This window comes from Carassius carassius, chromosome 46 (genome assembly GCF_963082965.1).
Source record: "Carassius carassius chromosome 46, fCarCar2.1, whole genome shotgun sequence".
NCBI classification, from domain to species: Eukaryota; Metazoa; Chordata; class Actinopteri; order Cypriniformes; family Cyprinidae; genus Carassius; species Carassius carassius.
The window spans coordinates 24,700,259-24,723,955 of NC_081800.1; the positions used below are offsets into that span (position 1 = coordinate 24,700,259).

General features: G+C 37.4%; 1 protein-coding gene across 1 annotated transcript; it reads right to left on the reverse strand.

Moving 5' to 3' along the window:
- Positions 1 to 970: 970 nt before the first annotated feature.
- LOC132129628 (podocan-like) lies at positions 971 to 22,490 on the reverse strand. The gene is made up of 10 exons (XM_059541267.1): positions 22,101 to 22,490; positions 16,621 to 16,964; positions 14,346 to 14,439; positions 13,498 to 13,562; positions 7,149 to 7,258; positions 6,913 to 7,069; positions 5,749 to 5,864; positions 4,961 to 5,618; positions 3,625 to 3,773; positions 971 to 1,562 (listed from the first exon to the last, which is right to left on the reverse strand). The coding sequence occupies exons 2-10, from the start codon at positions 16,888 to 16,890 to the stop codon at positions 1,382 to 1,384; spliced, it is 1,800 nt and encodes a 599-aa protein (XP_059397250.1). The 5' UTR covers positions 16,891 to 16,964; positions 22,101 to 22,490; the 3' UTR covers positions 971 to 1,381.
- Between the last annotated feature and the right edge of the window lie 1,207 nt (positions 22,491 to 23,697).

Genomic DNA, 23,697 nt, shown 5'->3' on the forward strand with positions numbered 1-23,697 from the left:
TTTACACAACGGTCACATCTGTCAAGGAGGGTTGTGCAAAAAAGTTTTCGATTTGAATGAAATTGGTGTAACCTGACTAGAAGCTGGACTTTGAATTGAAATGATAGGAAGTGGAATTTACATGTAATTGTAAATAAAAAAAATTTGATTTTTTTTTATGGGTTGCATTCTGGCAAATGAAGGATTCTTCAACCCTGGTCCATAAAGTAAATATTCAAATTTCAAGATTTTTAAAAACTTATTTACTTATTTAATAATTTATTATTATTATTATCTTAAATGAGGTTATGAGGTCAAATTTAAATTCATTCTAAGAGAGCGTTTACATGACATCATTTTCAACTGAAAACTGAGAACTTTGTTTTGTTTTGTTTTGAAATGTGTTTTGGCTGTTCAATACTGGCACTTTGGGGCCTTAAACGCAACTTTTTGAAATGTGTTTTGAAGTTTTGAAAATGATATAATCATAGTAAATTAGAAAAACAAAATCTGTGAAATGGTGATTACATGCACATGCATAGTATATGTTCACACAGTGTTTGTCTACACAGTGACATTAGAAGCTACTGGCTTGGCATGCATCATACAGCATTAAGTCACTTTTCACAGATCTGTGTATACAGGGATCAATTTGACAACACTGTCATCTGTACGTGAAAAAACGCAAGGAAAAACGTTTCCATTTCAAGCACACTGTTGAAGTGTAAACAGAGCCTCAATTAGATTCTGAATGATGCACAATCCAGCAATCAAGCCAGTCAAGTCATATTGTTAAAGAACAGACTGACATTTAAGCTGTTATTTACCCCCCCCCCCCCCCCCCCCAATAAAAAAAATTACAACTATCAATTACATGCCTCTTCCTCAAACAAAACTATCCTATGGCTTCAGAAGACAGCATTTTTTTTTCTTCAACAAAAAGTTTTCCTTTACAGAAAATAATAATAAATACCCCAAGCCTTTTCTCTGGAGAAAGAAATTATAATTTCATAGTACAAAACGGTATTATGCATGTAAACACAATGAGCCGTAAACCGTCAAAGAGCAAACACCACAAAAACAAAAAAAATACAAGACAACCAATAAAATTTTCCAGCATCCTGCACCAGATATTAAAGTATATGACTTTTGTTTTCTTGCTGTATAAAGTAATAAAGCCGTTTTTTTAATGAAGAAGGAGAGAAATAAGTAGTAGCACAAGTATTTTTCATTCTCACGTCTTACATCATATTAAAGCATTCAGACGTAATTAGTCAATGCTTCTGGAAACAATCACATCTTGTCAGCAGCCACAATGCATTTATAATTTCAACCTGGTTGTCTTTTTCATTCGCTTTTTGAGTGGAGGAAAGGAATTTTGATTGTTTTTTTCATCTGTGACTCATGAATTTTTTTCCTCCTCCTCTTCTTCGTGTGGTAACTCCTCCTCTACCTCCTCCTCCTGCTCTCCTGCGTGGCCTCGGTTGGGAGAGATGTTACCATGGCCGATGTCCAACACCTGAAGCCTGGACAGGTGAGAAAAAGACTCTTCGGATACAGAATGAACTGAGAGGCGATTAAATCTGAGGGGGAAACAGAACGACAGGTGGAGAAAGAGTTAATGCAAAGGAGGCATCACATAAAGGCTGATTGTAAAGTCTAATTTCAGATACAACACAAGTGAAACCTACGCTTCAAATTCAATTTGGAAGACATTATCAGGCCGGCCCAATTTCATTCCGGTTTGAACAGCGAGAGGAGCAAATTCTTAGCAAAGATGAGTGGCTTCATCCTGAAATGTATTATGTTCTCAAATCAAAGCGGGAGTTCAGCGAGGATGAGCAGTGCTCCAGCCCATACTGTTATAAATAGAGTAGCTAAATTGCTAAAAAAGTTATTCTGACATGGGTTGTAATGGCTCATGCATGTCCATTAAGAAACATCCATCGAGTCCATGATATGGCCTGTCCACCTGAGACTGAGCACGGAGTGTTTTATTGATGCACATAAATCGATCTTTTTCATTTCCTTCCATTTGTTTTTTTTTTTGTTTTGTTTTTTTGATGACAGAGACAGATCAGACAGGACATTATGTGCAAGAGGAATCTGCATTTCCCACATGAGTATTCGGTCTGTAATCAACTAAATATCGCAATTGAACATTTTTTTTGTTTTTGTTTTTTCACTGCTGTTCTTCTGCCAAAGTGAATGAGCATTTTCATTTTTGGACAAACCACTGTTTCATACTTTCATACTGCTCCACCAAAGTTGTATTGCTTTATTATTATTTTGTTCTTGAATATTATAAAAAACCTGAAAGTTTATAGAATAAAGAACAATGTCTACGCTTGTTAAAAAAGGGGAGTTAATTGTACTGTTAATTCTCTGCCAGGACATTGTCCATTAATTTTACAGACATTTCCATTCACTGTAAAACACAATGAATGGAGTGCAAAATTAAAAACTATAGGTAAAACTATATAAATCCTTTATGTTAATATAATGTACACTATTTCTGCAGATTTATTTCACAGTCTAGTGACATAAAATTCGTTCCATTTTATAGTCTATTGAAAATAATTGCTATTTTATCACTTTTTTCAATAAAACACTTTTCAGTATTATTTTAATGAAAACAAATATTTTCTTAATAATAAATATTTAGAGACTGTTTCTAGTACAGTTTTTAAATATTCTTTACATTATGGTTTTTATTGCACCATATACAGGTGTCTGAAATATAAATATTGTTTATAATTTTAAAATATATATTTAAAACACACAACCAGCACCTAAACTAGTCCAAATCTGTGTTTCAGATGTTTCTGCGTAAACTGAGAAAACTGAAATCTGTCGTTCTTTCACTCGCTCCACATGCTCTCAGTTTACAGTCTGAATGCTCTTACTGTATGATTTTATTGAAATGTTCTCACCTCATGTTATGTGGGAATAAGTGCAGCTGTGAGAGCTTCAAAATTGAATTGTTTCAGAAAATCAAACACACAATAAATCGCTGATCTGTGCACACAAAGAATCAGAGTTGTGTGAATCTGTTCATATGTACAACAAAATGCTGATAGCTATTCAAAAATGAACTCACCACGTTTACAGATTACAGAAAGTTTACATTTTGAGATTTTGATCTTGTCTGGTTTTTATCCAGTTTTGACACCAAAAATAAAGATTCAGTGTCTGCTTGTGTTGGTGCTTGTCTAAGCCGTCAGAACAGCTGTATAATGTGTTTACATGCAAAATTATTTACATGATCATTTGCATCATAGTGCAATCATTTACTGCTCATTTACATGAATATTTACCATAATGATTTAAATGTGGAGCAAACACACATTTATATACAATGCATATGCACTACTGTTCAAATGTTTGAGGTCAGTAAGAAAAAAGAAAGAAATACTTTTATTCAGCAAGGATGCATTCAACTGATCAAAAATGACAGTAAAGACATTTATAATGATACAAAAAGAGCATAAGGAGACGTCTTTCTATTTCTTTTTAAGGTTTTAACTGAAAATCGTTTGAACAATCAGCAAGTGGAGTGGGACGCCAGCTTTATTCCTAGTGAAAGGATGCCAAATACACAGAAAAGTGAGTGAAACAGACAAAAGTAAAGGATCTGTGACTCACCTGAGGAAGATGCCTTTGATGTTGGGTGTGTTGAGGAAGGCTGTGGCTGAAACAGAGCTGATTCTGTTGTTCTGCAGGTGAAGGAACTCAAGAGACTCGGGCAGGTCAGAAGGAATGTGTGACAACATGTTACCGGAGAGATCCAGCATCTGAAACACACATAAAACACATTCAAGCATCTTCCTTCTTTATATATCATAGGGAAATATGGCCAAGCCTTTGAAATGGGAAATTGGACTTTACAGTCCAGTAGAATCTTTCCTTTCACTTTCACTTACGAAATCATGCAGTGAAAGAAATGCTTCTTTTTCATTGGGTCTACTTTGTCAGCTGATAAAAGAAAACAAGCTCTCCCTGTAATTACTTACTCCTCAGGCTAAATAATAAAAAATAGAAATAATAATTTCCACTTATAAAATTAGTCAAGGTTATTTGCACATTAATGGTCATCTAGTTTATCACTTAACTAACTTTACCCCATTTTCTATATTTTTATTATTTATTAAGAGCATAGAGTCTGCTTTTCTAATCCCGCTGATAACAGAAAAACAAGCTTACTCCACAGGCAAATAAATAAATAAATAAAATGAAATAAACTATACAAATCTGAAATAAAAATTATATATATATATATATATATATATATATATATATATATATATATATATATATATATATATATATATATATATAGATAGATAGATACAATATAATATAGATATATATACAGTATATTTTCATGATGTCCACTTATAACATTAGTCAATGATACTTGCACAAAAACAGCTATATTCTTGTTGATCACTTGACAAACTTTACCACATTTTTCTATACAGTATTTATTATTTATTTAGAGTGTAGGGTCTGCTTTTCTTATCCAGCTGATAACAGAAAAACTACTTTAGACCAAACAGGCAAAAAATTTATATATATATATATATAACAATGAAGTGAATTGAGATAAAATATAAAAATATAAATTAAAAATATAAAACAATGTGATGAACAAATAATGACAAATAATATGAATTGAAAAATAAACAAACAAAAAAAATTAACATTCCAGTTAATCATTTTACAAAGTTAACCCTATTTTTCTATATATTTAATATTCATGAGCTCATCAGTATGTCAGAAACTATCATGTTTTATATTACTAGTAGTATTTTTAACAGAAAAACTCAGTCACCAATAATGTCTCAAGCACCTCCATAAGCCCCAAAATTCTCTAAGCTCTGTAAAATGCATTTATTCATTTTCATTAATACATGGATGCCACATTTTGTTCTAATCAAGTTCAATCATAAAACTTCTTGACTGACTGATGATCTCTCACCGTGAGCGCGCTGATCTCCTGCCAAGCTCCCTGGTAGATGGAGTTCAGCTTCAGATGATTGTTGGTCAGGTAAAGCTCCCTCAGCGAACTCATTCCCATCAGAGCTCCTTCAGGTACCTCATCCATCTGATTGTCCTTCACCTTCAAAACCTGGAGGCTCTTGGGAAGACCCAACGGCAGCGTCTGGAGCTTGTTTCCTGACAGATCCAGGGTCTCCAGGATGCGGAGCTTCCTGAAGGCCTCTCTGTGGAGCTTGGGGCTGGTGAGGCGGTTGTAGCTGAGGTTGAGCTCCGTCAAGGTGTAGAGCGTGTTCAGATCGTTGCGTTCAATCTTGCTGATGAGGTTGTGGAGCAGCATGAGGGTCTTGGCGCGGCGAGGAAGTCCGCGGGGAACACGCTCCAGAAGGTTGCTGTACATGTGGACAGTGTGGAGGCGTTTGAGACCCTGGAAGGCGGCCTGATGGATGGAGTCAGAGCGGAGGTGGTTGTTGTGGAGGAGCAGGTACTCCAAATTTCGGATTGGCTTCAATGCATTGGCTGAGATGCTCTGGATGGAGTTCTTCTCCAAGTGAAGCAGGATGAGATTTCGAGGAAGCCCGAGAGGAACACTGCTCAGGTTGTTATTGGACAAATCCAAGTATTCCAGACTGTTCAAGTGACTGATGAGAGAAGGCAGGAGAGTGTCCATCAGTTACAGCTCAGGTAGCATTTTTACTAGAAGGAGAGAGCCATGCAGAAGAAAGAGTGCAAGGTAAATTATGTTTTATTTGGTGTATTCAGTCTGCTGACCTGAAGGTCTCGTTATCCATGCCATCATTACTCAGGAAGTTGTTTTGCAGATAAAGTTCCCGAAGATGAAACAAACTATCAAACACACCTGCGGGAATCTTCTCCAACTTGTTGTTCTACATAAAATGAGACAAAAATAACATAAAATAATAATAATCACATTTCCAATTGTTTTTGGGGTGCATTGAGGCAATGATGCCATTATTTAACATATATTTTGTATTTGTTATGATGACCTTCTGCTATTCTTTGATGTCAAAAGGAGATTTTAAATGGTTTGTTCACACAAATGAACAAATCACATTAAAACGTAGCACACCAGGTTCGACGTCAATGAACCAATGATATTTGCCATTATTGACATCAAATGTCATTTAATTTTAAATATGGTGCATCAAGACTAGTAATGCATTGATATTGACTTTTTAAGACTATCTATACAATTTAAAAGAAAAAAAGAAGAATTTGCATTGAAAAAAAGGAAATTTTCAATAGATTATTATTTTGATGTCATGGATGATATTTTAATCTTACAGTATTGTACTACAACCAAACAAACAAACACATACATACATAAATTTAAAAAAAATTAGTAATCCCTATCATAATCATTATCATCATTATTTTTATAGTTTGAAAAATGGATAAAGACTTCATTTGTATTAAAAAAGTTTCATATTAGTGCACAAAAAGTGCTCAACCCAACGTGTGCTCAACCCAACGAGGTGTGGCGGTGAGGACCCGGGAGAGAGGGGTTACATTGGTGCCGTGACCCGGATGGGAGTGAGGTTTAGGGGGGTGATTGTTACGGAGGCCAGCGAGTAGATGCTGTGCAGGTAAACCTCACTCCCCGCTGTCAAGAGACGCACTAGCGACAGACAGTAGTTGCTGCAGTCATTTAGACTCCTTTTTAGTGCGTCCATCTCCCATACCGGAGGCCCACTCGGAGCGAGGACGAGGTGTGGCAGTGAGGACACGGGAGAGAGGGGTTACATATGTACTACTTTTATGGTGTTTTTTTGTGAAAAAATTCCACTTTAGACTGTTTAAATGCATATTTGTGTTGGACAGAAGAATGCAAATGGTTTAAAATGACATGAGACATGAGTATGTGATGACTGAATTTTTTTTTTCATCATTTTATTAGCCTCGCAGTGGTCTTACCTTCAGATGTAGGCGGTAGAGGGCGGTGGGCAGACCCTTAGGGACATAATGGAGGAAATTACTTGACATAATGAGGATCTCAAGGTTGTTTGATCCATTAAACATGTTCTCTGGCAAACCGGCATCTGTTAGCTTGTTGTTATGGAGATACACTGACCTGAAGCACAGCACACAGTCCATTAACATGGAGTCACGAAGCAACACATAAACATGTCGAAAGAACGCTTTGGGCTTACTTCAGAGCAGGCTTCTGGCCGAACGTGTTGGGGTAGATTTTAGTGAGCTGGTTAGCAGCGAAATCAGCACTGACTAAAGAGGGAGGGAGGTGTTTGGGAGCTGCTGTGAGCTGTGAACAAGTTTAAAGGACAATGTTGAAACAAGTCGGTCATTATGGCAAAACAAACACAATGTAGTGGAATGAACTATTTACATGGACTGTCACTGAATAAATAAATGAATGGATATGAAGGATTGATTCAAGCTGAAATTATTTATGTCAGAGAAAAAAAGGGAGCTGAACTAGCAAAGATAAAGTTTAGAGTTGGTCAATTTTTTATGTATTTTTTAATATATTTTCTGCTCACCAAAGCTCACTTTTTTATTAAAAATACAGTAAAAACAGATTATATTGTGAAATATTTTTGCAGTTTAAAGTAGCTGTTTTATATTTAAATATAATATAAAGTATAATTTATTTCTGTGATCAAAGCTGAATGTTCAGCATCATTACTCCAGTCTTCAGTGATCCTTCAGAAATCATTCTAATATGCGCTGCTCAAGAGACATTTCATTATTATCAATGTTGAAAAGTTTTATTTTTTTTGTAGAAACCATGATACAATATTTAGAAAGAAAAGCATTGGTTTGAAATATTTTGAAATGTTATAAATGGCCTCCAGCAAGAATGAAGAGGCCTTCCAGAGATCCTTCTGAGCAGAACAGTGTGAAGTGAACAGATTGAAAAGAGACATGATATGAACAGAGAGCTGAAAGAAGATGTGCAACATGCTGCTTTATAGGTGGATCGGTCATGTGTGGCCAATAAACCATTTTAAGTAATGAGCTTTAATTATATGATTCTTATCCAGGAGTCTGAAATGTTTGAGGGCCAAAACTTCACAAAAGTATGTAATGCTGACAGCTCTAGCTTGGCAACTTATGCAATGCAAGTATCGAGTCGCTATAGCATACATGAAGTACTTCTACAGTCAGTTCCCTGTCAAGGGAACTTCGAATTGCGTCCTCTGAGGGGACACTATGGGGAACACCTCGTCGTGACCCGTGTCTGAAGCATACTTTGAAAAACGCCAACGTGTTGGCCGGCGACAGCCTCTGACGTCACTACCAGCGCGACTATAAATACGCGCCTGTAGGACCCGTCCCTTATCTTCTTCGTCTTCATTGACTGTTTTGTTTGAAGCGTGCATCTGAGAACGACCAAAATGGTAAGAGCGATCTATTATTATTATTATCATCATCATCATGGCTTCCACTAGCAAGGCGTTTAGACAGTGTGTGCATCCGTGTCAGCGTTATCTGACACCCGATGACACACACACTCTTTATGGAGGTAAATCAGTAGCTAAACTCGAGAGGTTGAAGATATGAATGTGAGAACTTGTCATATTAATATTTGTAAGTTAAAATTTACACTCACAGCTCTGATGTGAAAAGCTGAATCTTTCAATTTGCACACACAGACAATGATCAAAACACCCGTGTTTTGAATTGGAAGTTGTAGATTAATAGTCCCAAATGTGTAAAATGACATTCACACAAAGAAAATGACATACACACATGTTTAAGACCTATTTACTTTTGCACTTTACTTCAGTTTCGCTGCACACCGTTAAGTCGGCACTTACATACTCTCAGATCTGGAAGTACAAGTTCAAATCCTAGCGCTCTGACTTTTGCTACTCTTTTTGCGGTATTCTGTTGCAAAACTCACTTGTGCACTTGTATATGCAGATGTGAGAGAGAGCAGAGCTGGGGGCGGGGCTTTGGCGCGAATGAAGACATTTTATTGGTCGATGCCCGACCAATGAACAACGCCAATTGTTTTTTTACTGAATATCCTTAGCTTTGACAGGATTTTAAGACACTGCATTCATTTTGCCATTCAGGTATTATCTAGTAGACAAATAATGCAACATATTTTATATGTATATCCCACTGCATATTGCAGAGTAAACTCGCTGTATCAGAGCATGCTTTGATCTCACCGCCACGCGGTCACGTGGTTCATGGAGCTATCAATAGTACTAAACTAATCGTTTTGTCAATATGCTTGAAATGTGTTAATTGGGACGGATAGCAGTTTCATTATATTTGCAGTGATTTCTAGTAATTTGTAACACACAAAGTGCATTGACTATGCATGGATAACTACGTTGACTAATGACTATGCGTTACAATAGCATTTTATACTGGAAAATGGAACAGCATTATGTTCTCATACTCCTCCTTGGCAGTTAAAATGTGACTAAACAATTAAGTGTAACTTTTAACCAATAAAATAACTGTACTACATGTTAACTCAGTCCTGTTTAGTTAATTTGAAGAGATCATGGTACTAAATAATATGCACAATAATTATGATCCATGAATGACCATGTGAAATATAACATTTTCTAATATGGTTATTATTTATACTACAATAACTGTAGTATTTAGGTTTAAATTCCAGTGCAAAGAGGCACGCTTTAAATTAGAGGCATTTGGTGGCCAGAAAGATAATATTCATATGCAATTCCATTGCTTAAACACTAGATGGCCTTGTTGATGTTTAATAAATACATGTATTTAGCTCTACTAGTTGCTCAAAACAGTATTTCTGGTCATAAGTGCTTATTTTTTAGGTTTTGCTGTTTAATGTACATTTAGACATTATTAAACACTCGATTTTTATTTAAAAAAAAAATGTTGCGTTTAAAAAGGTTCATTACTGACAAGCAAATTAGGAATTTAACCCAATGAAGAAGTTAAAATTATTTTTACAAAACCTAAAAATAATAAAAACAGCATTGTATTGCAACTCTGGTAGAGTGATATGCAGTGGGATATACATATAAATTATGTTCACCAGGCCGAGTCGAGTTCCATATTACTTTCAGTTTCCACTTGAGGTGGTTATCTGGTAACAGGTAGTAGGCCTCTCTAGGCCTCTCTGTAGGTGAACTCCCACATATTGTGGTTATCAGGTAGCAGGCTTCACAGGTCTCTCTGAATGTGAGCTCCCACATACTGTGGTTGTCAGGTAACCTTTCAGTACACACGCTAAGCCTGTGTACTTTCTCAAAACCACATGTTGGTCAGTGTGCACGTTAACGCTTTGCTGAAATCCACGTAAAGTGGTAAGTGTGCACGCAAGACTCTGCGCACTTTCTGAAATCCACGTAAAGTGGTAAGTGTGCACGCAAGATTCTGCGCACTTTCTAAAATCCTATACGGTAAGGGTTACGCGCTCCGCTTTGTTCCCTTTCTTGAGATGATTAGCCCCGGTGTTCCTTGGGCTTCATCCAACCAGTGTGTACTTATTGTACACCTCAAGCCCCCTCAACATAGGGGGCTGTGTGGGCAATTCTCGCGGTAGTTTAGCAGCGCTCCCCTTTTCTTAAAGGGTCACCTATGAGCATGCCGCTCGAAGCTTGGAGTCCTCCTCTCTTGGGAGGCTGATTCTCGGTTCTTTCAGAGCGCTCCAGTACTACATACTGTTTTGAGACGCACTGTGAGAGCAGACATCCTGCTGAGGCAGGGGCTGAGGCTGGGGGAATGGTGCCTTCGCACCAAGGTGTTGAAGCAGAGTTGGAGAGGTTGGCCAGACTTGGGTGGATCGGTTTTGCGGCTCGAGAGAGCATCGCACTATCCCCTCTGGCTTCCTCTGACTCATCCAGCTCCATTGGGGGCTGGACGCCATGGTACAGGCGTGGCCGAGGCTTCATCTGTACATTCCGTCCTCCAATTGCTCTGCTCCCGGGCCATTCCATCTACGAGCTGCTCTATCAGAGTTCCACGAGAGCCCCTCCTTAGAACAGTATTTGTAAATCCATGTTATGGTAAGTGTGCACGTGAAGTCTTTGCACACTTTCTGAAATCCACACTGTGGTAAGTTCGCACACTAGTAATCTGCGTTCTTTCTAAAATCCTATATGGTAAGGGCTTCGCGCGGCTGCTTCGTGCCCTTTGAGTCTGTTAAAGCCCCGTTCATCTTGGGCACCACTCCACCTAGGTATCCTCTGATACCCATCTAGAACAGGGCGCCTCTACTAGAGTACTGTTGGGACAGCTCTTTCGGCAAGTTTTTGCGAAAGCTAGCAGTAGCCCCTGTGTGACAGGCAAAGACTTGGTAGAGGAAAGTGCCAGGCTCTTAGCCGTATCCCTTTAAAGGCATCTTTTGTGATTCCAAGCCTTCAGCTCTACCCCGGGCCAGGGCCCTACAAGTAAGTTGGGTATGTAGCTTAGGCCTTTGGCCGTAAGGGATAATGTCATAGACAGCCGTCGATCCGTCCCAGGGGCGACTCCCGGTGAAGTGATAGAGTTGGTACTTAGTGTTTGCCATGATTCTGGTCTGCACTCCCCTCAGCATGGCGGCGTGGGTATACTGTTCCCCAAAGTGTCCCCTCAGAGGACGCAGTTCGAAGTTCCCTTGACAGGGAACGTCTCAGGTTACGAATGTAAACATGGTTCCCTGAGAGGAAACGAGACACTGCGTCCTCTAGCTCCCTGCCATGCTTCGGACGCAAGCTTCACGAAGAAGATAAGTGACGGGTCCTACAGGCGCGTATTTATAGTCACGCTGGTAGTGATGTCAGAGGCTGTCGCCGGCCAACACGTTGGCGTTTTTCAAAGTATGCTTCAGACACTGGTCACGACGAGGTGTCCCCTCAGAGGACGCAGTGTCTCGTTCCCTCTCAGGGAACCATGGTTACATTCGTAACCTGAGACGTTTTGTCTCTCAGGTCAATTAGTGTCATGGAGGAGTAACCATTTTATGAGAATCATGCCAAGTGCGTTCAAAATGTAGCTGGATTTTTTACTGAACGTACTCACGCTCAGGCCATCCAAGATGTAGATAAATTAGTTTCTTCATAACAGAGTGAATGAAAAGATGACCCATTCCTCTGCAGTGAATGGGTGCCGAAATGCCGTCAGCATCATTATGCTGTTTGGACTCTCATTCTGATGGCACCCATTCACTGCAGAGCATCCATTGGCGAGCAAGTGATTTAATGCTATGTTTATCTAAATCTAGTCTGAAGAAACAATCTCCTCTACATCTTGGATGGCCTGAGGAAGAGTCAATTTTAAGCACATTTTCATTTTGGGTGAACTTTTCCTTTAATAGATGGGTGATAGTGTTCCTGAACAGCTGTACAGAAATCAACAACATAAACTGGTGGCAATTGAGGATATGTAGACATCATGGTCAGAACCCATGTACAGAAGTAAAAAGTACAGAATATTTCATAGATAACGAACACAGTTCCATTGACGAATATGCTTTTAAATGCCTCAAAACAAGCTGGAATATCTTGCATGTATTTTAAGCCACGAAGTTAGCAAACATGGCCAAATTCACTGATTCAGTACGGCAAGAATGCATGTTCGACAGCAAACATTGACATCAGCGCATGAGTTTCTGCCATTTGCTTTGGCTTTCATTGGTGCATTTTTGTCTTGCTTTACCAGCAGGACGACAAGATTACAAAATCAGTGTCAGATAAAATCTCAGTAGGATCTCTTTCTCGTGTCATCATCCTTTTTTAAGTCCATCAGGGACAAATCTGCGCACACTCTGGATGTCGCCGGGACCGCTTTAGCGCCCATGGCCTGGAGCGCACTGCTGGGTGATTAACGAGGAAAGCTGGCATGTGCATGTTAAAGCCTTGCCATCGCTGTTACCAGCTGGCATAAGAAGAGTCCACTGACGGAACAAGGGATTGAGGAGAGCTCAACAGTGCCAGGCTGCCAATAACAGAACACGACTGACTGTCTCATGACCAACAAAAACAGCAGGTTCCTCCAATCAGGGTAATCGGAGCTGGGAAAGGCTTCAGTCTTGGAAAACTAATGTTAGTGAGACACTCTCAGGGGCCGTGTTGAACTACGTGACGATGCTACTTTTGAATGTTCTTTGAACATTCTGAAACGAGTAACATTTCAGAAAATGTTAGTAGAATGTCCAACTAAAACATTTCTGAAAGAAAGTTCGATGAATGATGTATGAATATGATTTTACCTTTGAATGAACATTCTATTTGCGTTACTGGAAAAACGTTTGACATAACTTTGACAGAACCTTTAACCAAAGTTTTGCAAATGTTCCCTTTTAGCTGGGTAGTATTATGCTGCATTAGCATTAGCAACCACAAAGCAATGTCATGACGACTACTCTAGCATCATGGTAATCATAAAATAAAACTATGGTGCAAAACCCTTTCTTAAAATTATGTATGAACTTAAGGGAGAAAATGTCTCATTAAACACAAATCATGAAAACTTATTAGCCTGTGATCTGCATTAGGTTAGACACACACAGAGAGAGAGAGAGAGATCGGAGTTTGAGAATAAACAATGACTCACCTTATTATTTGCCAAGTATAAATAACTCAGCCTTTCCAGAATATGAAACCCTTCATCATCAATGCCTGCACACACACACAAACACAGACACACATTATTGCTTGATATGCAGCAAATACCTTAATTTCATGTTTCATTTCAAGAATTATTGATGTTCATTTAAACTATACATACACAAACACATTCTCTACCATTCAAAAGTTTGTAGTTTTTTTTAAATGTTAATATTTCTCTAAAATATTAATAATGTCTCTTATGCTAACTAAGGCTGCATTTATTTGATCAAGTAAAAACAGTGATCTGCATATGATCGTCAGAAATCATTCATGGATGGATGGATGGATGGACTGCTCAAGAAACATTTCTGATTATTATCAGTGTTGAAATCAGTTGCACTGCTTTATATTTTTGTGTAATCTGTATTACACTTTCTTTTTCAGGAACCTTTGATGAATAGAAAGTTCAAAAGAACAGTATTTGAAACGGAAATCTTTTGCACCATTATAAATGTCTTTACTGTCACTTTTGATAAATTTAATGGATCCTTACTGAATACAAGTATTCATGTATGGAACAGCATGTGTGTTTGAATGACTTGAGAGGATGTAAATAATATCAGGAGTTTCATTTTTGGCCAAATTATTGCTTTAAAAAAAAGTAATCTGCCAAAAACATTTCCACGTCAAACAGTCATGTTGACCACACATGCAGGAAAGAGTGCGATCCAAACCCTTTCCTTCTGCATCCCTCCATCCTGCTCTCTCTTTCTCTCATCCTGACCCTCTGTAACAGATTATTCTGTGCTGTTTTTAGCCGCTGTCCTCTGTTGACCCTCTCATCAGCCGTACCTTGTGTGGTGAGCCGGTTGTTCTGTAGATTTAGGGTCTCCAGCTGCTGAAGAACTGACAGATGCTCCAGTGTGACCTCAGTGATTTGGTTATTCTGGGACAGAACAGAAAACTAAATCATTTAAATTGTTACAGCATACTGCATCGCATTAAATATGCAGATTTCTAAGGCCTCTAAATGATCAACATGATCAGTAAGTTGCTGGAAAACCTGTTGCACACAATCTACTGCATGCCTTCTGTCATTTGATTGACAGTTTGTTTGTTTTTTGCAAGTTAAAGGTCTTTTAGTGTAATTGTACAAACGTTTATCTTCAGCTTGTGCTTCACGTGTCTTTTAGCTGTGAAATGTTTACTGATGTTCATAAGGGAGACACAAGAATAGCTTTTATATTGTTGGTAATATTTCAAGACAAATACTTACTGGACTTAAAGTAAGTTTACGTGATTATCCAGACACAATTTTTCAGAAAAATAATAATTTAAATATTTATAGACCTATTATTGAAGATATAGAGTGACAACTGATATTTATATAATTTTATGTAAGTATCTGCTATATACTGTTATAAAGATCTCATTGATTTCCATCAGAATTTCATATTCATTTTTGGCCTTAAAAATATCAGTATCTGCATCAGATTGCATATTTTTGCTCAGTTTGAGTATTTATAAAATTGAGGTGTTTTTTCCTCCTTATTCTCACTATATCATATTTGAGCCATAAAACCCCGATGTATCAAATGACACTCAAAAAGAAATAAATCTTCCAAACTTTTTTTTACTTTAAAGGTTCAATAAACTTCTCCATTTCAAGAAATGTTTTTTTCTGAATATTATTTCACATAAAAAAGCACCATTAAAGTTGTTCACACACTAAATTTTAAGTCTTCTGAAGCCATTATTTTGCCTGCTTTCAAATCTTACTTGCATTTCCATATTCAAACTAGTGCATAATTATCCCTTATCAGACTGTCATTTTTTTTAAAGAATTATTTATGTAAAGAATTATAAATGAGTTGAGTTGAAGTCTCAATAGCTCAAACAGTATAAGGATCAATTGCATCAAGTTTGTTCTTAATTACATTTATATTTTTTAAATAAAGCAGGCTTTTTTTATACAAAGCGACTTATAAATTAGGAACATGCACATATGTATGATAATTATTAGTTTGATTATTATTAATCACGCTAAATTAAACCATTAAGCCATTCAAAAGAATACAAGCGCCCATCATATTCTCAGAGAACAGTGATATGATTTTCATCTGTTCATCACAAAAAGCTATCATATGGAATTTACTAAATATCTTCATGGAACATGATCTTTACTTAATATCCTAATGATTTTTGGCATAAAATAAAAATCGATAATTTTGACCCAAATAATATTTGGGGTTTATGGCTATTTTTTGGCTAAGAATATATATATATATATATATATATATATATATATACTACCAGTCAAAGGTTTTAAATCATTTAGAGTTTTTGTTTTTGTTTTTGAAAGCTGTCTCTTCTGCTAACCAAGGCTGCAATTATTTGATTTAAAAAATTAAAAAATATATATTTAAAAATAAAAAAAATGTATTAGCTGTTTTCCATTTCAATATATTTTAAAATGTAGGCTATTTAATTATTTACTTAGCAAGGATGCATTAAATGATAAAAATATATTGTATAGACATTTATAATGTTACAAAAGGTTTCTATTCTATTTTAATTCAAATAAATGCTGCTCCATCAAACTTTCTATTCATCAAAAAACTCTGGAAAAAAAAAAAACACGGTTTCAACAAAAATATGAAGCAGTGTTTTCAACACTGATAATAATCAGAAATTTTTCTTGAGCAGCAAATCATATTAGAATGATTTCTGAAGATCGTGTGAGACTCAAGACTGGAGTAATGATGCTGAAAATACTGCAGCGCATCACAGAAATAAATTACATTTTACAATATATTCAAATAGAAAACAGTTTGGTTAAATTGTATTAATATTTCACAATGCTGTTTTTACTAAAAAAAGAAAAAATTCAAATAAATGCAGCCTTTGTGAATAGAAGAGATTTTTAAAAAACATCTTACATATAGAATTTGTTTATAAACGAGTGACATTTTGATTTATGAATACATTAATCACCAGACCTCCCAAACTCTTACATCCCAAACATTTCAGATGCTCACTGTTGATTATTTCTGTCTGATTTTATCATAACATAAACAAGAAGCAAAATATTCAGGAAAAGAGTCTGTAAACGAACCCCCTCACGCACCTGCAGGGACAGCTGACGGGTCTGTTCAGATAAATCCTGTGGGAATTCAGTGAGACTAACTCCATTACAGTCCACTGCTCCCTCCTCGCTGCAGCTACATTTCTCCGGACAAGATATCTGTAGCTCCACATTTTTCACTGTTCCGGGTGGGTCCTCTGCTTCTCCATCCTCCTCATCCAGCTGTAGGTCTGTTTCCGCCTGACCTCGAACCAGAGTCCAGCCCAGCAGAACCAAACACAGCAGCTCCAGCAGGCCGCACCGCTGACCCATGGCTTCCGGGCCTTAATGCTTTCAATCGGGCAAAACGAGACCTGTGCTTACCGATCCAGTTAGAAACTTGTGATCTGTGATTAAAAGAGTACACAAATGTACTCTCTGCAGCTTCAGAGCAATATAATTTTCCAGGTTTCTTTGTCGTATCTTGGCAAGAAGTGACATTTTAATAAAGAATTTGTTTCTTAAACATACAGCTTTTGGCTTCACCAGATGTTAGTTGATGGACTATGGATTACTTATGAATTATTGTGATGTTTTTATCAGCTATTTGGGCTCTCATTCTGATAGCACCCATTCACTGCAGAGGATCCATAGCTGAGCAAGTGATGTATTGCTACATTTCTCCAAATCTGTTCCCATGAAGAAACTGCATCTTGGATGGTCTAAGTAAATTATCAGCACATTTTCATTTCTGGGTGAACTATTCCTTTTATTTCTCACAGAACTGGGTCAAGAGACACAGACACAAGTGGAATGCCAAAAAATATGGTGACATTAATTTTTAAGTAAATATTCAATTCATTCAATTCAAAACTTGAATTAAACTTGAAGTAAATATAATGGACAATATATTGTGTCATCAAAATTTATTGAGGTCAAGTATATATATTGTGCGACAAGTCAATATATTAATTATTGTGACAGGCCTACATGAAAGCACCACCAAACCCCTGATCTGAGAGTAGTTTTCTCCAACGTGTTCATATAAACAGACATTCCACGTCTGAAGCCCAGTTCCCAAAGTCCTGCTAAGGAATTGGAAGGAAAATGAACAAGGGAAAAAAATTCTGGAATGAGTTCCAACAATCACAAACAGGTGTTTCTAAGATAAACACAGTTAACATCGCTGCAATAGCTGGAGGGGATATCACTCTAATAACCAGTAAGGACAGAATATTCTTACAGCAGCTCCAGTGTTACATTAGTATATAATCTTTTCTAACTGATCAGACAAAAAATGACTATCTATCTGTCGATCCGTCTGTCCGTCCATCTATCTGTCTCTGTCTGTCTGTCTGTCTGCCTGTCTGTCTGTCCGTCTGTCAGTCACTGTGTCTCTCTATCTCTCTGTCTGTCCATCTATCTGTCTGTCTGCCTGTCTGTCTATCTGTCTGTCTGTCCGTCCGTCCGTCTGTCCGTCTGTCTGTCTGTCCGTCTATCCGTCTGTCAGTCTGTCTGTCTGTCTGTCCGTTTGTCTGTTTCTCTGTCTGTCTGTCTGTCCGTCGGTCCGTCTGTCCCTCCGTCTGTCTGTCCATCTATCTGTCTCTCTGTCTGTCTGTCCATCTGTCTGTCTGTCTGTCCGTCTATCTGTCTGTCAGTCTTTCTGTCTCTCTGTCTGTCTGTCCGTCTCTCTGTCCATCTGTCTGTCTGTCTCTCTGTCTGTCTGACTGTCTGTCTGTCTGACTGTCTGTTCGTCTGACTGTCTGTTCGTCAGTCTATCCGTCTGTCTGTCTATCTGTCTCTGTCTATCTGTCTGTCTGTCCGTCAGTCTATCCGTCTGTCTGTCTGTCTGTCTGTCTGTCTGTCCGTCAGTCTATCCCGCTGTCAGTCTCTCTGTCTGTCTATCCATCTGTCTGTCTGTCTGTCCAGCTGTCTGTCTGTCTATCTGTCTGTCTGTCCATCTGTCAGTCTCTCTGTCTCTTTGTCTGTCTCTTTGTCTGTCTATCCGTCTGGCTGTCTGTCTGTCTGTCTGTCTATCTGTCTCTGTCTATCTGTCTGTCCGTCTGTCTGTCTATCCATCTGTCTGTCTGTCCGTCTATCTGTCTCTGACTCTCTGTCTGTCTGTCTATTCGTCTGTCAGTCTCTCTGTCTCTTTGTCTGTCTGTCTGTATGTCTATCCATCTGTCTGTCTCTCTGTCTGTCCGTCTGTCTGTCTATCCGTCTGTCTGTCTGTCCGTCTGTCTGTCTATCCGTCTGTCTGTCTGTCCGTCAGTCTATCTGTCTGTCTGTCCATCTATCTGTCTCTGTCTCTCTGTCTATCTGTCTATCTATCTATCTATCTCTATCTACTTCAAAATCTCTAGTTTATATATCATAGCGTTGACTAATATTTTGAATTATCTTTTATTTTTTACATTTTCAGTTTCTATCTTTAATTCATTTTAAGTTTTAGAAACGCTGTCATTTTAATAATAATAATAATAATAATAATAATAATTATATATTTTAATATAGTACAAGTATAATCGTTTTTTATATATTCCTATTTAGCTTCAATTTACTTCAGTTTTAGTTTAGGTAATTTTAGCACTCCAATTTAAACTTATTTTGGTTAGTTTCCAAGGCAACATTTTATTTCAGCTTCATTTTGAATGGTAAAAATTATTTCAATTTGTCATTGAGGTCAAGTATATATATTGTGCGACAAGTCAATATATTAATTATTGTGACAGGCCTACATGAAAGCACCACCCAACCCCTGATCGGAGAGTAGTTTTCTCCAACGTGTTCATATAAACAGACATTCCACGTCTGAAGCCCAGTTCCCAAAGTCCTGCTAAGGAATTGGAAGGAAAATGAACAAGGGAAAAAAATTCTGGAATGAGTTCCAACAATCACAAACAGGTGTTTCTAAGATAAACACAGTTAACATCGCTGCAATAGCTGGAGGGGATATCACTCTAATAACCAGTAAGGACAGAATATTCTTACAGCAGCTCCAGTGTTACATTAGTATATAATCTTTTCTAACTGATCAAACAAAAAATGACTATCTATCTGTCGATCCGTCTGTCCGTCCATCTATCTGTCTCTGTCTGTCTGTCTGTCTGCCTGTCTGTCTGTCCGTCTGTCAGTCACTGTGTCTCTCTATCTCTCTGTCTGTCCATCTATCTGTCTCTGTCTATCTGTCTATCCGTCTGTCAGTCTCTCTGTCTGTCCGTCTATCTGTCTGTCTGTCTGTCTGTCCGTCCGTCCGTCCGTCCGTCCGTCTGTCTGTCTGTCCGTCTATCCGTCTGTCAGTCTCTCTGTCTGTCTGTCTGTCTGTCCGTTTGTCTGTTTCTCTGTCTGTCTGTCTGTCCGTCGGTCCGTCTGTCCCTCCGTCTGTCTGTCCATCTATCTGTCTATCTGTCTCTCTGTCTCTCTGTCTGTCTGTCCATCTGTCTGTCTGTCTGTCCGTCTATCTGTCTGTCAGTCTTTCTGTCTCTCTGTCTGTCTGTCCGTCTCTCTGTCCGTCTGTCTGTCTATCTGTCTGTCTGTCTCTCTGTCTGTCTGACTGTCTGTTCGTCTGACTGTCTGTTCGTCAGTCTATCCGTCTGTCTGTCTGTCTATCTGTCTCTGTCTATCTGTCTGTCTGTCCGTCAGTCTATCCGTCTGTCTGTCTGTCTGTCTGTCTGTCTGTCCGTCAGTCTATCCCGCTGTCAGTCTCTCTGTCTGTCTATCCATCTGTCTGTCTGTCTGTCCATCTGTCTGTCTGTCTATCTGTCTGTCTGTCCATCTGTCAGTCTCTCTGTCTCTTTGTCTGTCTATCCGTCTGTCTCTCTGTCTGGCTGTCTGTCTGTCTGTCTATCTGTCTCTGTCTATCTGTCTGTCCGTCTGTCTGTCTATCCATCTGTCTGTCTGTCTGTCTGTCTGTCCGTCTATCTGTCTCTGTCTCTCTGTCTGTCTGTCTATTCGTCTGTCAGTCTCTCTGTCTCTTTGTCTGTCTGTCTGTATGTCTATCCATCTGTCTGTCTCTCTGTCTGTCCGTCTGTCAGTCTATCTGTCTGTCCGTCTGTCTGTCTATCCGTTAGTCTATCCGTCTGTCTGTCTGTCCGTCAGTCTATCTGTCTGTCTGTCCATCTATCTGTCTCTGTCTCTCTGTCTATCTATCTATCTATCTCTATCTACTTCAAAATCTCTAGTTTATATATCATAGCGTTGACTAATATTTTGAATTATCTTTTATTTTTTACATTTTCAGTTTCTATCTTTAATTCATTTTAAGTTTTAGAAACGCTGTCATTTTAATAATAATAATAATAATAATAATAATTATATATTTTAATATAGTACAAGTATAATCGTTTTTTATATATTCCTATTTAGCTTCAATTTACTTCAGTTTTAGTTTAGGTAATTTTAGCACTCCAATTTAAACTTATTTTGGTTAGTTTCCAAGGCAACATTTTATTTCAGCTTCATTTTGAATGGTAAAAATTATTTCAATTTGTCAGTTTTAGTTAACAACCACAGCACTGCTCCAAACCTCTCATAAACTGTAATTTTGCCAAGTAGGACATGTTCCAACATCATTTGCTTACAACATCTGAGTCAAACAAGCATACTTGTAACATTCCCAACTGCGACCAGCTTCAAATCTGAGATGAATATTATTCCGGGAACAACAAGGACACTGCTCCAGGAACATGTTCTACTTGTGAAATAATAATTAGCATACTGAAATATCGATTTCAGTGACTTATCACTTGCATAGCAGTTAATATGCAGTGAGGGCCAAAAGAGACCACATTTATCTAAAACAAATAAGTATTATGATGTAAACAGGTACTTTTAAAAATTAAGGTTCTTCTGTTTTTGATAGTTCCATAAAAAAGCTTAAAATCCCATGGAATCTTTACATTTCACAAAACTTTCTTTATAGTGGAAAATAGTTATTTAGTTTATTTAAATGATCTTAACACAAACAAACAACAAATGGTTATTTTCAATGGGTCACTAAAAGGTTGGGGAACCGTCAACCCCAACTTTTATTTGTGAAGTGTGAATAACAAACACTTAATTGACCATGAGAACAATAATCACGTGGTTTCTTTGCTTCCATTGAAGTTTTCTGATTATCTTAAATCATAATGGAGAAAATTGATCATAAAGTTTTTCTCAGCACAGCTCCAGTTATGAAAGCAAAAGAGACACTAGATTTATACAAAACACATTCTCAAACTCACTCAAATTGTTGTCCTGATAATCTAATTAGAAGAGAAAAATATTTTTAAAAAAATATAAGACCAAACTATACATATTTAATAGCAAACTTCTTTGCCAAACAATAAAAGCGTAATTTTAATGCAGAAAATTTCATTTCTAGAATAAAGACAGACAATATGTTTGTGCTTCCCCTAAAGTTCACCGTTATATATTACTAACTGCAACTCAAGAACATCATTCTCAGATCAGATACTAAAACACATGACTCCAGATAACCTCTGACACACCTGTTTAACATCAAACACAGCTGGAATCAATATAAATGTATAAATTCATACCTCCGCTTCTTCTGAAAATATCCAACAGAGTTAAAGCCTTAGTCAAGTGTATGAAATCTTCCTAAAACAGCCCAAACACATCATAAGATCAGCAGCACTGGACAAACACGGTCAGCCGGATTATCTTCCAGATGTGTGAAGAGCCAGAGAGGAAGAGAACGCAGAAGAGGAAAGAGGTTTCGCCAAAAAATTAACGTCTTTCTTCTGTTCCTCACGCAAACAGACTTTTCCAAGATTGTAGTTGAAATGTAAGGCTGGTGTGGATTTGATCTTATTCTGGGTAACATTATTTTGTACATACTATAAGTAGCTGCTTGAGAAATGTTCTCACTTTACTCTATAAACAATATTAGTTTGACATTCACAGAAGTTCCCAAGCCTTTAGGAAACAAATAGGTCAGCCCAGAGGAACATGTGGTTTTTATCTGTCTCTTGGTTTGAACTGCATCACTTATCATGTGCATGAATCTGCAGATCTTGGTAAATCCAGTTGCACATTGTTTTAATTCACTGCCAAATGATAATTCACTGTCATTTGTAAAATGTGCGTCAAAGTTGAACATTAGGGACATTATTATATAGATATGATATGCCATCTAAATGCTAGCATATGTCTAAAAGTTCATCTATGAACATTCATTTTCAACAGCTATATGGATTTTTTTTTTTTCTAGAAACAGAATAGAAATGTTGATGACTTGAGTTGCACCACACAGTTTATTGTCCAATCAAATGCTTGTGTGAATGAGAAAGTTCACACAACTCCAGTCCATCAATTGTCCTGCGAAGAGAAAAACTGTGTGTTTATAAAAAACAAATTCTACATTAAGGTGTTTTTAATTGCTTTAAGTCCATAAACCATAATAAAACTTCCTCCAGTTAAAAAGTAAGCTTGTCTGAATCAGGAGAGAAATATGCACAGATCAAACATTGTAAATTAGGAGGATGATTAAAGAAAACAAAGTATTATAATATTTTTGAAGAATTCAGAAACGATTGTCTTTGAAGTAGCATGCATAATAGCACCAGATTGTGCTTTTAGAAAGCAAATAGAATTCATTCTGATTTCATATTGATGTATTTTATGTATTAATGTACTAAACTACGTCACATGCAGAGACAACCATTAGAACTCTGAAACTCAGAACGAAGGACATACTCTAATGTTAAAAATGGGGAGCGTCTCATGTAAACACATTTCACAGTCATTATCTCGGACTGTTGCACTTCCAGACTTTTTCAGTGCACTGAAATGTCTGTTTAATGGCTATAAAATTAGAAAATGGGCAAGACGAGAGTCACTGCAGTTCACCTTCAGTCTGATGTTCTGATCTGTTTGGGGTGAACAGCCATAACCTGAAAAATGAAGGCACTTACACACACACACACACACAGACTTACTTATCTATCTAAATGGGGACATTACATAGACTTCTATTGTTTTATGTAGATAGTTATAGATTAATTATAAAATAATCTTAACTCACCTCACAGAAAACAAGAAAAGCTCACTTTTGGGTACAAATTTGTCCCCAAAATATGTAGGTGCACACACACACACACAAATATATATTTGTTTATGCATTTCCTAATCTTA